The following is a 15,658-nucleotide window of genomic DNA, read 5'->3' on the forward strand; positions in this document are numbered from 1 at the left end:
ACGCGCACTAGTCTAACCTGCTAGACTTCATCACGTAATGTATGTGTGCACTCTGTAGGTGTTTTGTTTGCTTTTCGCGATATACTCGATAATGTCGAATCGCACATCGCTAAAACAACAATTACGATATTATCGCAGACCATATATATCGCACACCCTACTGTTTAAATTTTTATAATGCATTGTCTTCTTATAGATCCACCAGTTCATATTTAAAGCTCTGCGTGTTTGCAGGGTAAAAACATTGTTCAGAGTTGACCAATGCGAAAATCGGCCAAAACAACAGGCTTTTTGAAAATGCTTATTCTCTGCCAGCAGGTGGCGCATTTGGTTGAAATATCACTGTTTCCCTGGTAACGGCAGAACACAAAGCAGCTGAACCTGCAGCGCTCATGTTTATTTAAAGGGTTAGTTCACCCCAAAATTAAAATTCTGCCATTAATTACTCGCCCTCATGTCATTCCAAACCCGTAAGACCTCCGTTCATTTTCGGAACACAAATTAAGATATTTTTGATGGAATCTGACAGCTCTCTGACCCTCCCATAGACAGCAAGGGTCCTTACACGATCAACGTCCAGAAACGTAGCAAGGAGATCGGTAAAATAATCCATGTAACATCAGGGGTTCAACCGTAATTTTACAAAGCTACGAGAATACTTTTTGTGCACAAAAGAAAAAAAATAACGACTTTATTCAACAATTCGTCTCCTCCACGTCACCCTGGTGCCATTTTGGAGAGTATCCACTGAACGCAAACAGCGTATTCTGTTCTGTGTAAGCTGCGCCATGCGGAAACATTTTCTACGTTGTTTGTGCTTTGATTTTAACAAAAACAACGTATCCGTGTGGTGCAGCTGACACAGAACATACGCTGTTTGCGTTCAGTGGATACTCTCCAAAATGGCGCTACAGGGTGACACGGAGGAGACGAATTGTTAAATAACGTTTTTTTTTTTCTTTTGCGCACAAAAAGTATTCTCGTAGCTTTGTAAAATTACGGTTGAACCCCTGATGACACATGGATCATTTTACCGATCTCCTTGTTACATTTCTGGACGTTTATCATGTAGGGACCCTTGCTGTCTATGGGAGGGTCAGATAGCTGTCAGAATGCATCAAAAATATCTTAATTTGTGTTCCGAAGATGAACGGAAGTCTTACGGGTTTGGAACGACATGAGGGTGAGTAATTAATGGCAGAATTTTCATTTTTGGGTGAACTATCCCTTTAATGAAATCGTAGCCTTTTTTTAAGTTTAATCGTCACATTCAGCCATAATCGCAATTCTGGTCTTTCCATACCCAAATTTAAGACCTCTTGAAATCATAATTAAGACTTTATTGTACAATTTAAGACTTTTTAAGGCCTTAAATTTGATACAACTAAATTTAAGACTTTTTAAGACCCCGCGGAAACCCTGATTTAAAGTGAATTTGGTCATGAGCAATTAAAATGCACCACATTTTCACACAGAAAATCGATTCTGGTATTAACAGGCCTTAAAGAAATGATTCCAAACTAGGGGGCTCTAATAAGTCTTAAATTATTTCAATTCACTTTTCTAAAGGGTGTTTTCTCAAGCTCATACTTGGTGTATTCTATTTTCTAGATTCTCTAAACAAATCTGACCTTTCGCTGCTTGTGTTAAAGTTATCCAGAGAACAGTTCTGTGTTTGTGGTTTTTTGATGTGTTATGATTATTGTACCAGAACGATTTGTCCTATAACCACAGGGATGTGTTTTAATGTGAGGCTCAACTGAAGGTCTCAGTTTTGATGGTGCTGGTCAGAGGGTCAAGCAATGGTCTCGCTCTGGCTGTTTCTTGCTGGCTGGCTTTCATGTTGAAAGGCCAGGGCTCATGGGATAAGGCTTCAAAGGCCCTGTGAATCTTTTAATGGCCATTAAATATACAAAAGACAGTTGAAAGCAGGCTATTTTATTTTTGAACATTTCATTCCACTGTAAGGAGATCTTTTATAAGCGTTCCACAAATACTTATCAAAGGAAAGCAGTTTGAAGTAGAAAGCGTTTTTTCAGCACTACTTCAATTCATCACATTGTTGAAATTTCAAGACCCTTGCCTTGTATGGTTCTTTATTTTAGTCCTTTTTTTGGCAGTTTTATGTTTATGTAAATTAATGGGAGTAAGAAATGGAACCAATTAAACTCATGTTACTGACCACTAAGCTATGGCTCTGAAAGCAGATTGTGTTTTGTTGTAGTTAAAATGTTTTTGATTTGTTCATTGACTGGTTTGTGTTCATAAGAAGGTGAATTGAAGTCTGGCTGTGGTTTCAGGCTGGTATGAAGGCGAGCGACTGCGGGATGGAGAGAGGGGCTGGTTCCTGGCCGAGTGCGCCGAACTCATCACCTGTCAGGTAACCATCGAGAAAAATATGCAGAGGATGGACCGTCTGCAAGGCCTAGAGACCAACGTCTGAGGCCATTACTGGACCTCTACCTCCTTCTGAGGAACGCACAGCACATGACGAAGACTGGAAGAATCTAACCACTACAGAGCAGGAACAACTTTAGTAGCTTCAAAAGATGATACAAAGGATAAATATACACCATGTGTTTTACACAGTAGCTTTTATGTGATTATAAACTGAGTTCAGGGCTCATTTTAAAATATTACAAAACATTTTTTGGACTTGGAGTCCCTGTTTAAAGTGAAGTAAAGTTTTATAGCAACACAGAGATGTTCATTCTTTGAAATTACTCTCAGGGAAAATGTACTGTAAACATGAATTATGCCAAATGTAAATGTATTCAATTTGTAAACTTTTATAATCAGCAATCAATTTATATTTGAGATTTTTATGTGCATTAAAAGATATTTCATTGCTTAAACTTTTACTATATGTCCCTTAACCTATATGTGTGTGTATAGCGAGATTAAGAACGGTCCTCCATAGACAAATGGAATATATCATGGCAAATTTAATGAATTACTGTAAAGAAAAGTATACAATAACAAGCCGATGCTAAAATAATAATAATAAAAAAGTAACCAAAAAGCTGTTTCTTATTTTGGATGCTAAAGGTATTTACTCAAACAACTACAAGTACTGAAAGTTCACACACAGCTGTGACAGCAGATCATGTTTCTGTGTGTCTCAGTTGAATGCCATTCAAATAAATAAGCTCCTATTGGTTGGTGCTCACTGACTGCCTCTCCTGGGGCCTCCAGCAGGGGTCTCCTGTGTTGTGATGAGGTCGATTATAGCGGAGAGAACAGCACAATCTTTAGATCCCCTGTCATTCCAGACCACAGGACGTGGGTTCTTTATCTTCTCCTCCAGTAACACGTCCAGCTCCTTCCTCAGGTCCTAAATTAAAAGAATACATTTGAAGAATAACTGCAACCCATCACTGAATGCTCTGCGGTATGATCCAAAAAATGTCAAGTTAACGCTCACCTTGACCAGGTGCGCAATGCGTGCCGGGGACTGAAACACGATCCACTCGTCCACGGCGATTGTCTCTTGGTCCTGGTCCCTCTGGATGGAAATATCCCCTCCGAAAAACAACAATGAAAATGGGGACACTTCGGTGCAGTCATAGAGGAAGAGCTTTAGAAAAAGGAGAAAAATCATTAAATTCAGAAATAAAGTCAGATTTATTTATTTTTTTTATCCAGACCTACTTAAAAAAAAAATCAATTTACTTTATACAATTCATTTCTATAAATCTCAAGTCTCTTAAAAAAGAACAAAAAATCTCAAAAGGCTGAAACCCTTGAAAAGAAAATATTTTAAAAGTAAAATTGCTTGTTTTTGTTTTAAAATATTAATAATAGTACAATTTGTCTGCCCAAGTAATTTAATCAACATAAATCATTTTGTTGTCGTGAGACAAGAAAACCATAGAAAAGAAAATGATCATAGAGAGGATTCATGTAGACCCTGGTGACTGTGACAAGGTCGGCAACTCAATTTCAGACAAGTTGACCTTAATAAAGAATTATAAAGAAATGTTACTTGACGGTTACACCACTTGACATGTTTACAAGGCATTAAAACAACCATTTCTAGAAAAGTAGTGTATACATATAAAATATCAAAATAAATTAAAATCTAGATTAATATATTTCAGATGACATATTTAAGAACTTGCCATGTGCTTTGTCACTGACCAGCCTTGTTGTTTAGATATCGAGCATTACTCCGAATGATGTTTGTACTTTTGTAAAACTAGTCCAATGCACAAATAACAAACAAATTGAATTGATGCATGCAAAGGCACACATGCAAAAGCAAAAATAAACCACCTCTACAATCTTGAGATTTCGTAAGGCTGTCTCAGTCCTTAAATGTACTGTTTCATAAGGCAGTGAGTGGAGAATGTGTGAGTGAAAATGTCACCCTGTCCTGTGGCAGAGCAATACTTTTACATCCACACAGAAACAGAATAGTGTAAATGTGTGTGAAAAGAGAGAGGAAGAAAAGCTTGTCTTTGGCTCTTCTTGCCTCTTTATTGGCTTAACACATTACTACGTCCTAATCAGGAGCGTAGGGGCCGCGCACAGGTTTACAAAGTGGGGAGGTTTCACAGGTCAGCGCTGTGGACATTGTCAGTTCTGACCAGACACAGTGTCCTTAGAGAGTGAGAGTGAATGAGGAAAAGACTGATGTGAGACAAGGACAAGAACCAAATGCAGACATTAAAATTCAGTTCACCTCAATTCACTTTCGTGAATCAATCTTCGCACAAACCTTTTAGCTTTCAATCTGACTGTCACACTCTAGAGTCTCATTTTGCCCCCTTCCTCAATCTCTCCATACGCTGGTTTATTCAGATTTCATTCACACCATTTCTCTTTCTCCAACGCTTCAATCTTACTATCTGCCACTTTGCGTCAGGCACCTCCCTTGTCACTCTCTTGAAAATCTTTCTCCTCCTTTTACATGTAATTTTATTCACTCTCCCAGAGTTTCCTGCATCGGTATGCAGGAGCGTCGCAACTGCTGAGAAAGAAAGCCTATGCAAAGACGAAAAAATTAAGCAATAATGTTCTGTCACAGTCAGGGTTGATCAGGACTCTGAACCCTGAGTTACAGACCAGCCAATTAAATACATGAGCATGAAATAATAGTTTTAGTACAAATTGTTATAATTTGAAAAGAACCAAAGATTACTATATATGGTATTGACTATAGTGTTAGCACAGGTTGAGGTCTCAATCTCTATTTCTAACATTCGTCTCTACAGTATCACTTTCTCAGAAAAGGACAAGACAAACATGCCAAAGTCTCACCCTACGGACACTGGTGCACAGGACAAGACTGTTCAATCTGCATCAATGTGACAGAACAGTGCCAAAGTTAATGTTGTTTCACTCCTTTTTCTGGCAAAAACAGCCACAGGCATACTGTACCTGTGCGTGTGTGAGACTCATTGAGCAAGTAGAGAGATGCCAGAAACGGTACTCCTCGATTCAGTAAGGAGCTTTGATCTCTTTTGAGAGGGTGTCGGTTAAAAGGCACACAGAAACTGAATAAAAGATGGACTTAAACTAGATGCAGCATTAATTTGCAAACGCACGTCCTCTCTCGCTCTTCAACAAAATGATATACAGTAGTCCTTCCCTTTGAAATGAGTGAATGAACACAGCATAAGTGTATGTGTGTGAGTTTATTGGGGTAATAAACTCACTTTGTGATCACTTTGGGGTAAATTAAAAATGTACGTACACTGGTGGTCTTCATCTTCAGGTGATAAATGAGCCATGTGTAGTGGAACTGAGTTTCCTCTGCGTTGACAGATTTAGGGTGGATACAAACTTTCCCATCAGCCTTAGTGTAAACCTTCACTGGCCTGCAAAAGCATAATTTCAAGATTCAGTTTTCAAAAATGATGTAATTTTACAGATCAAACAATGGACTTTACTGAAAGTCTACACACAATTTCAGACATTTCTTCTCAGAGATTGTTTAAACATTTAAATGTGGATCTATACTGGGGCTATTATTGTGTCATCAATTTCAGATTTGCCCCTGCCCAAGTATCTTTAAAAAAAATAAGTCACTTTACATCTTGTTTAGATAGCCCCATTCCTGTCTATGTGGGCAGTTTTATTCTAGAATTACTTTTGCTGAATTGGACAACTGGCATACAGTCTGGTCCACTTTGCATGTTATTCTGAACCTGAACTGCCCACTTAGACAGGAAGTAACCATCTGACCAATATGTAAAGCAGCAAACCATAGTTCATTTTGGTCTTATGTGCTGTTTAGGGGCAGGTTAATCTAAAATAACAGAAACAATAATAAACCACCCAGGGGAGAAGAGAGAAAAATAAATAAATAAAAACATGACACAGGAGTTCCTGCCAACTTGCCACTTGTAAGCTGAACTTGTATGTAGAAATGCGGTTGAATGCTCTGTACTGTAATTATCTTTTTTTGTACAGGAATTCTGATCAGACTTGGATTACTGTTCAAGTTTAGGGGTCAACTAAATGCTATACTTTTGTACTTTCTGTTCTTCACATAATCCAAAAAATAAAAAAATAAATAAAAAGCACACCTGTTTTCAACAATGGACAATAGAAGGAATAAATTACATTTTATAATGTATTAAAATAGAAAACGGTTTGTTGTTTTTTCTGTATTTTTGATCAAATAAATGCAGCCTTGATGCATTTTCAAATTTCTGAACGTTATAAATTTATAATATAAATATTTGGCAGACTTTAAACTCAGAGACAAAAGTCTGGTCTGGTAACTCATGAATATTTCAATCTAGCACCAGAGAAACTCGACGAAACTTCAGTGAAACATAATTGAAATGCGGGACACTGCTTGCATTTTACAGGATGTAAGTATTCAATTGGGGCTCAGGTGTTTCAATGAGCTGATGAATGGAGGCCACATAATCAGAAACAAACAGTAACACAAGCAATAGGAGAAATACCATTCACTTACATTGGTCTCTTCTTACTATGGTTGGGGCGAATCTTGGCCACTTTAGGGTACAAACCTGCTACAATCACAGCCTTAATCAGCTTCTCATTCTCTGAGTAACATAAAAAAAGGAAGAACATTACTTATGTTAGATATAAAAATGTGAAGTGGAACATGGACAAGACAGAGCAGTGAGAAAAACAGAGCTAGAAATAAAATCAAAAAAAGATTTTGGTGGCACTTTTTCTAAGTGGTTTGGAGGTGTTCATTTCTGGATGGTTGCTTACTAGTCAAGTAAAAAGAGCCCACCAATTAGTTAACATTAGTTAAAGGGGTCATAAATTGAATGACATTTTTTTTTTAACAATGTTTCATGAGATGCACTTACAATGTTAATGGAATTTTTACACCAAAAATGGTCATAATTTAAAAAAAGGTCCAGTTTCTACCCTTAGTCCAAACGTTAGTCCTCTGATTTAACCACTGCAGGAGACACACACCCCTTCATGTAAATGCCCACTGCTATGACTGGGTAGCATCTTTGCATATTAAGCAACTATTACCAAAGACTTTAGATATACAAAGACGGTGCACTCAAATTACTTATGAATGGGAGATGTGGCGCAATACGGCGGAATAGCCCCACCTTCTAAATAAAAGAGCCAATCGCTAATTAGTCATTGTGTTACTGCAGCTGTTTGGTGCAGTGGTTCAGAAGCTTGGTGAACAGCTTTGGAGAATTTGATGTTTCCCTATTTAAAGAGATAGGAGCTATACTTGCATGACTGAAATAGCTGCCCGAGAGGCATTTTAAAGATGGCCGTCAAGTGAAATGACTCAGGACTCTGAAGGAACTTAGCTAATCTCTGCAGCATAAACATAGTAATAGCAAATTGTGAAAATTGTTGATTAAAGCATTATATTTCAATCAACTCTCACTGCATAAAAGGCTGAAGTAGCCAATCACAGTCATATGTCTGTTGGCCGCATGGTTGCAGTGATCTCGCCATTGCAACTAGATTTCTGCACTCTCACAAATGCTTTAATCATAACACAGTGCAGACACAATGCAAATAAGAGATTAATTGTGCAGTGTAGACTGTAGAGTTTTTAGCAAGAGTGCAGAAGTCGGCATACAAAATGTGCAGTGCTGGGGGTACTTCATGGAGAGGTTTGAGAACCACTGCTCAAGATAAATTCTTAATTTTTACATATACTAACATTTCAAGTTGTATAAATTTACATTAGTTATGAACAAATTAACAAAGAACAATAGTCAATTTAAAAATTAAAATGAACCTAGATCAGTAAGCGTTGTACAAAAAAAATAAATAAAGGTTGTACACTTGTTAGCTGAACATGCCAAATGCATTAAATAATGTTATCAAACATTTGTATGTATTTTTGGGGAGCAATGTTGTGTCAACATTATGTTTTGATTTTGGTTTAGAAAAGTAATAGCTCATCTCTTTTCAAAGCAAGGCTGTCAATATCAGCACACTCAGACTGCTCAAATCCTTAAAGGGTTAGTTCACCCAAAAATGAAAATTCTGTCATTAATTACTCACATTAATTAGTCACATGGACTGTTTTACCGATCTCTGGACTTGGGAACATTTCAGTTGCATTGCTGTCAATGCAGGGACAGCTCTCAGATTCCATTAAAAATACCTTAATTTGTGTTCCGAAGATGAACGAAGGTCTTACGGGTTTGAAACGACATGAGGGTGAGTAATTAATGACAGAATTTTCGTTTTTGGGTGAACTATCCCTTTAAAGGTGCCTGTGGTAATGGCAGTCAAAATGACAGACGGACGTGTGAACAAGTGGACAGCTGGGATAAAGGACAAATAGTTAGTTAGATGGACAGTAAGTAAGAGTTACCTGAGTTGACGTTAGAGCTGGGATCTTTAGGGTCCTTACTATTCACAAAGCCAGCTGCCAAAAGATGCTCTGCAAACTGACCCTTCATATTTTGAAGCATCTGGTAGGAACGAGCAAAATGGGTTTTTGTTTATTAAGCGCATATTAAAGAGTCTAATTTTCTCTTTTATGTTTAACTAATGTTTGATTTGCGGAGAGTGAAGACTGACCTGTAGCGTGTTGGCAGAAAGGAAATGATCCCAGCAGTATTCCTTCTCAAACCTGCTGCCTTTTTTCTTAGCATCCTCCCAGCCCTAAAAGAAAACACCAAATAAATACACAGATTGTCACGAATACACACACACACACACCTAACATCTAAGAGTGACTCTCTAAACTCTTTAGGGCTTACCCAAAATGCATTGACAATAGTGAGATGATCACTTCTAGAGTTTCGGGAGAGGATTTTTCTCCTCTGGTCCGCAATCTTCTCCTTTCCCTGAGATAAATGAATCCATCAGTCAAACAAGCCCTTAGATGCCCTCTGGGTTTGCTCTAAATGCTCTGGGGGATTGATGATTGGTGGGTGTAGGGCTTGTGTTCATGTAAAAGGGTGTGTTTGTACCAGTGGTATGAAGAAGGGATCTTTAAAGCTAAGGCTGGCCGCAATGGTAAGCACAGGGTCCAAACAGCCCAGAAGAGCCCCGAACAGAATCATTTTTCCAATGTGAGGCTCTACAGGCATGCGGGCGAGATGAAATCCTAATGGAGTTAACTCTTCATTCCGGTCCAGGGCATTCTACAAGATATAAAAGAGAAAAGGTTGGATTTTCAAACAGACATATTTAAAAAAAATAAATAAATACTGTGTTGCTGCAAAGTACTTTGATCAGATTCAAGTATTCCAGAAAGCTGTGTAATTAAAAGGTGTAATGACTAAAACCAATCACAGCATGCCACGGTCAAATTATTTAGCATAATAACGGTATAATTATCGATATTATCTCAGGCTATTGATTTCCTATGTCCCTGTGTTTCAAGCCTCTTTTAGCACTCTTCTGTCTTTCCTCTTACATAAAGTACATTCAACTCAAATCAATATTTCATGTTCATTTAATTAGTGAATTGGTAATAAGTGGTTCCCAGGAACTTTCACGTCAGGGTTTATTTCACGATAATCCCTTTAGATTACGCCTTACCTAGTTTGCAACTCTCAAAGTAATCTTTCATGTCCATTTAATTTATTCGTTAAGTAGCCATGTAGCTGCTTCACGCTGGGTTCCTGACTACCCAATTTACTTTACGGTAATGGCAGGCTGTAAATTATCCCTTATTTATTTATTAATCCAACTTCTTTCTTAATTCTATCAATTATTCTTCCCTTTCATCACTTTAGCCTCTCACCAGGTCCACCAGGTGTGTAATGGCCAGCTCTATCGCTTTGTCTGCCGGGGGGTCCATGGTTTTTCGCAGGAAAGATGCAATTGGTCCCAACTTCAGTATCTGACAGAAAAATAGATAGAATAGATACACAGAAAAAGAGAGAGAAATAGACCACACTATATGTATATAAACTTCTCATAATCTAAACATACAAATGATTATACAAGTATTATAAGATGAACCCCAAGGCTTTGTGTGCATAAATGAGTGTGAATATTCATTGAAGCCCTGCTGAGCATCAGAGAACTGGGACTGGGCAGCCATGCGGAGGTGAAAATAAGCAGTAATTGACACAGCTAAAAGGCCTCGTTACACATTACACTGGCTCTCAGATACAATGACAGTGATTAATGTCCCTTTTAATCCATTAGTTTTTTGTGTGCTCGCTTATTAGTCACCGGAGACTATTTGTGAAACCTATGCCTCCAGGCCCCATTAGAGCGGTGGAAATGTTCAGTCCAATTTCCTACAACCACAGAAGTGAGAAGCTCTCTCTCTGAGGATTGCCAACAAGCATGATTCTTATGCATTTTAACAGTATGCACACCTACTGCTGACACCAAACCTGTGTAGTGTGACTCAAACATAGCTAGATCGATTGATACTTTAGTTAATCTCTGAGGGGAAATTCAACCATGCATTTTAGCGAATGTAGTATGCACTTTCTCTGACTGAGTGTCTGACTGAATACCTTTATTTGCAAGCAAAGCTCTTCCAGTGGAGTGCGTTGGATCTCAGGTAACTGGTAGTTATCCAGAAGGCTGGCCCTCAGTCCATTATACAGGTGATAGCATTTCCCAGGAGACACTCTGCCCAGACACACAAACACAAAACAAGCGAGACAGAGGAAACAATGTCATACTGCTTCCATTAAAAAAGTCTGTTTGATGAATGCAAATTGCTACTTGCTAAATGTAATTGAGAATTCAGGCCTATAGTTTATACTTACATTTATTCATTTATCAGACAATATCATTAAAGCGACTCACCTATATTCTACATTAAAATTCAAATCATACTGCATTAGTTTAAAATCCTAAGTATTTTGTTATATTTAATTAACATTTTATTTCATTTGAAATCACAAATCTCAGGTAGGAAAGGAAAAAAATTAAAGGTAACAAAGGTAGACAGGAAGCAACATAATGCCTTTTTTCTGCATCTTGGCCAGACTAAGCTGCTATTGTGGATCAAACTTTATCCCAACAGTAAAAGTCTACACAAGACTAGTCAAACCTTGCTGATGTGAAAGTCAATTTGCTTTGCCATGAATAATGCAGAGCTTTGGAGTTACTGTGGCAACGGAGCTGTGTGCGTGTCTGTGTGTGGATATACACCGGTACAATGAGAGGGGGCATACATCTGGGCGTTTGTGAATGAGTATGAAATTGAAATGGTGTGTCAGAGCCTGTGCTGAGCAGCAGGGTAGATTCATGTAGTAGCTAGTGACTGACTTATTATTACCCTCCCTCTTTCATACATACAAACACACACACTCTCACTCACTGTCTAAAAAGCATGAGTCACTGTGCCAATTTAACCCTCAACACAGACACCAGACAAAAAAGCACACTGCCTCACTCACACACATACCTGAAAACAGTTTAGTTTGCCATTTCAAAACAAACTACACAACATAATCAAAAAACATTTTTACATATACACAAATGCATCATCCATTTACAGTAGATAGAACAAAGTGAGAGAGTCAAACAGGACTTGAGATGAGATACTGTATGTGGCCTTCAACTTCAAGAAAAGCCAAAAGAAAGATTTTTTTTTCACTTTCCTATCAAATGACTGAGATAACAATGAAGCTATTCAAGGCCACATCTTTCCTCTCTGTGTGGACTTCAAAAAAAAGAGAGAGAGACAGACAGTGAAACCTTGAGAAAAGCAGTCTCGGCTCAGAGATAGAGGATAGACAGACCTTTCATGAACACACATACTAGACATGAATGAGAAGACAAAAAGGAGACATTTTTAGATTCAGATAAATTGGGGTTTGTTCACATCAAATGGATATTTTACCCCAAATGGAAATTCTGTCATCATTTACTCATGTTGCCTAATGTTGTTCAAAATAACATGTGACCTGTATGATTATGTTTGTATTTGATGGTAGTTTGGTATCTGAAAAGTAGTACGGTAAGGTTGTAAGGTAAAAAGCTTGTGAAGTGGACTCTCAGAACAGCTCTGGAGAGGAGGTTCATGTGTTCATGTCCTTATTTATTGAGAAGGCAGATGCTGAAAACACAGTGTCAGTGAGTTTGAGTAGTACTAGTAACCGAAACTACGACACTCTTTCACACAGAGACACAGAGAGCATGCAACATGCACTGACTGGCAGTTTTCGCATTTATTTCATATTGAGTAAAAATGTCCAGAGCTGACCATGGTTATCAATATAAACTTGCGATCTCAATATGATATTGTTTATCGGCCAGCCCTATATATAAGTTGTCAAATAAAATTATTTACCTACCCCTAAAATTTTGATGGTTTGTCACCTTTTTTTTGGCGGTTTTGGTCACAAAGAGGTGTCAAGATTCAATAAATGTCGTATAGCATAGACCTGCTATTTTTTAGTTCCACAAAAGCAAGTAATACAGGATTGCAATGACATGAACCCTATTATTATATTGTTTCTTTGATTAATTTAATTTGAAAATAAATTCATTTTAATTTGAAATAAAAATCAGTGTGTAAAAGAAGCCCAATCCAAAAATAGTGTGATCTGCTTGGAAAAAAAAAACAATCTCACAGCATTCCTGTGATATAAGCATACACTTCATATCCGGAGAGGTTTGACATTCTTCTACAGGGTGCAATTCCTCTGACTGAAATTGGTTTCTGATACTTGTGAATGGATTGAGGAAGAGCTGCTGATATATGGAGGGAATAACACATAAAAGAGGATGAATGAGGGGAGGGAGAGAGGAAGACATATCTGTACCTGCCAGCACGGCCCTTCCTCTGTTTGGCATTGGCTAAGCTCACCCACTCTGCTGTCATGGTCCTGATATTGTTCTGAGTGTCAAAATGAGTTTCTTTTATCTTCCCTCCATCTATCACATACACGACATCATCTATTGTGATACTGAAAGAGACAGGGATTGAAAGTAAGAGAAATGTTACAACATTATTACAACGATATCACAGAAGTAGAGGACAAAAAAAATACCCTCTAAAGACGACATGAAATAAAAACTGGTCATGTCCCTGGTCGTTTCATCAGTTTAAATTATTTTAGGAACAAAATCATGTTTGCATTCAAAATGATAACTGATCATTACTTTGCGCTACACTATGGTCAAAATTTCAATGTGACTGTGCACTAAATGTGTTTCTTTTTTCTGTTCTTTTTTTAAAATTATTTTAACAGCCCAGCAAGTAATCCATCAAGTTAGACTTCCATCTTCTTTGTATCCCCTCAATCTATTCATTAGCAACAATATACCTAGAAAAAAAGTATCTTTTCTTATAAAAAAAATAAAAATAAAAATAATAATATATATATATATATATATATATAGGGAGCGTAGACCGCCCTCCACTGTATATATATATATAGTGACGGGAGGTATGTAGTGTAAAAATATAGATTTTTTTTGTGCTCAAAAATAATGATTGTCTGATGTCTTAAGTATAATTCATCATTTACCCCTCAAGATGAGAATATCTAATAAACAATAATGATGTGATGATAATAATATAATAATACATCAACGTATACAAAGAGATCCATGCTAGTTAGATATACATTCTAGACTTGAATATGTAACAATGACTGCCGAAACATTCATGCATTTAAGGGTTAAACGAGTACGCCAATGCTGCTGTCAACAGAGTTGTACATGTACTGAATCCTAAATATTCATATAAACGCAACGTGATTGCAGTTTAATCTTGTCTTTATGCAAACTTTTCAGAACCATACGATAAGATGAAATATGACGACAAAGCTGACATAACTGTAATAAATCTCTAATAGCTGATAAAAGTCCAAAACCATTATAGACTCCGAGATGTTTATTACCAGAGACCAAACATTTCAACGGCAGAAGAGCCTGATGATACTGAGCGCAATTAAAAAGAGATTGACTAATGAATTTATTTATAAAACCCCATCAAATTCTGGCTGCTTTCAACTCTTTGTTGAGTTTGTTTGTACAGATGATGCTTGAAGCCTGTTTTAAAGCTGTGTGCTAATTTTAATTAGCTGGCTCTGTTGCCACTTGGCCATTGCATGGCTTCAACTTTTGCATACTGATGCCGCTAGCTAGAAAAACAGCGACAATAGTGTTAATTATTCATTATCACACAAAACTGACAAATGGTTATTTGAATCTCAACAAAGATTCATCATACAGTCCAAGAGACAGAAAAGCGCAAAACACACATAGAGAAAAACATTTGTACAATCATGTGCGCGCACACACACACACTCAACCCCACCTGGTTTCTGCGATGTTGGTAGCGATGACAATCTTGCGCACTCCCGGGGGCGGCTTTTTGAACACCTGAAGGAAGAGAGAAGCAAAGTGTCATTCAAGAACATAATAGCACTATTGAAAGTTTGAGGCGCTGGACTTCACATGGAGCTTAGCAAATTCAATTCAGCAGTCAGATGAGAGGGAAAGATCGCATTTGTGAGCTGTTGTGGGAGGCAGAGAGCTTGCCACAGCTGTCTACACTTACCTGAGTCTGAGACACTGTGGGCATCAAAGAGTGGAGCGGGATGATGATAAACCGATCTGAAAGAGAGCCGAGATTTCAAGATGCTGTGGCCGCTAGCGTATATGTATTTGTTGTTAATTCTGAGTAAAGACAAATGTAGCTGTGACAACAGATTCATTTTGATGTTCCTATAACAACTAACCCTCTACACTGCAAGTAAATCACTCACATATAACACACTAAATTTCATACTACGCAACTAAATAACAACTACGTTTTATCTTTCCGTCTTTACAACAAACTATTTCCAGTGATATCAATGGATTTGCAGCATTCTCTGACGCACCGTGAACTCTAGTTTGCAAACACTCACTGTTGCCTGGCTTAAAGTGCTCTCTCTTTTTCTTTAATGTACATAAACAGAGAAAGAAAGCAAGAGGCTTATTTGCCATGTAGAATTGATGCGCTATATGCAAATAGTATTCTTTATACATATTTTTTTTTTTTTCCTGTCAAAATAATAGAGTTTGTTTGAAATTGTCATCATCAATATTTTAGCCTTTTGGCTAATGCTCACCAATCACCATCCACATTTTGATTTTGACAACAGTTTTTTGGCATATTTACTTCAACTGCTCAGGTAATGTCTGTTATGACTCATTTCAGACTTGGACAAGAAATGTACAACTACAAAAATGTGTCTACATATTTATTTCCAGGTAAACCTTCATATTACAAACAGGGGCTAAGTGACTAAGAGAC

At 37.5% G+C, this 15,658-nt stretch overlaps 2 protein-coding genes across 2 annotated transcripts in view; one reads left to right on the forward strand and one right to left on the reverse strand.

Annotated features, from left to right (window-relative positions):
* LOC107740944 (rho guanine nucleotide exchange factor 26) overlaps positions 1 to 3,022 on the forward strand; it is a 98,361-nt gene extending 95,339 nt beyond the window's left edge. Inside the window, exon 15 of the mRNA XM_016553514.1 lies at positions 2,301 to 3,022. Coding sequence (XP_016409000.1) covers positions 2,301 to 2,443 — 143 coding nt within the window. The 3' untranslated portion in view covers positions 2,444 to 3,022. The remainder of the gene's footprint in view (positions 1 to 2,300) is intronic.
* Positions 2,476 to 15,658, reverse strand: part of dhx36 (DEAH (Asp-Glu-Ala-His) box polypeptide 36) — a 29,798-nt gene continuing 16,615 nt past the window's right edge. Inside the window, exons 13-25 of the mRNA XM_016553503.1 lie at positions 14,918 to 14,973; positions 14,675 to 14,739; positions 13,173 to 13,316; positions 10,908 to 11,025; positions 10,178 to 10,276; positions 9,399 to 9,572; positions 9,186 to 9,272; positions 9,004 to 9,087; positions 8,795 to 8,894; positions 6,932 to 7,022; positions 5,699 to 5,822; positions 3,425 to 3,577; positions 2,476 to 3,334 (exon numbers count right to left, since the gene is read on the reverse strand). Coding sequence (XP_016408989.1) covers positions 3,167 to 3,334; positions 3,425 to 3,577; positions 5,699 to 5,822; positions 6,932 to 7,022; positions 8,795 to 8,894; positions 9,004 to 9,087; positions 9,186 to 9,272; positions 9,399 to 9,572; positions 10,178 to 10,276; positions 10,908 to 11,025; positions 13,173 to 13,316; positions 14,675 to 14,739; positions 14,918 to 14,973 — 1,463 coding nt within the window. The 3' untranslated portion in view covers positions 2,476 to 3,166. The remainder of the gene's footprint in view (positions 3,335 to 3,424; positions 3,578 to 5,698; positions 5,823 to 6,931; positions 7,023 to 8,794; positions 8,895 to 9,003; positions 9,088 to 9,185; positions 9,273 to 9,398; positions 9,573 to 10,177; positions 10,277 to 10,907; positions 11,026 to 13,172; positions 13,317 to 14,674; positions 14,740 to 14,917; positions 14,974 to 15,658) is intronic.

The sequence above is a fragment of the Sinocyclocheilus rhinocerous genome, unplaced genomic scaffold (genome assembly GCF_001515625.1).
Source record: "Sinocyclocheilus rhinocerous isolate Xijiao unplaced genomic scaffold, SAMN03320098_v1.1 scaffold3144, whole genome shotgun sequence".
Taxonomy (NCBI): Eukaryota; Metazoa; Chordata; class Actinopteri; order Cypriniformes; family Cyprinidae; genus Sinocyclocheilus; species Sinocyclocheilus rhinocerous.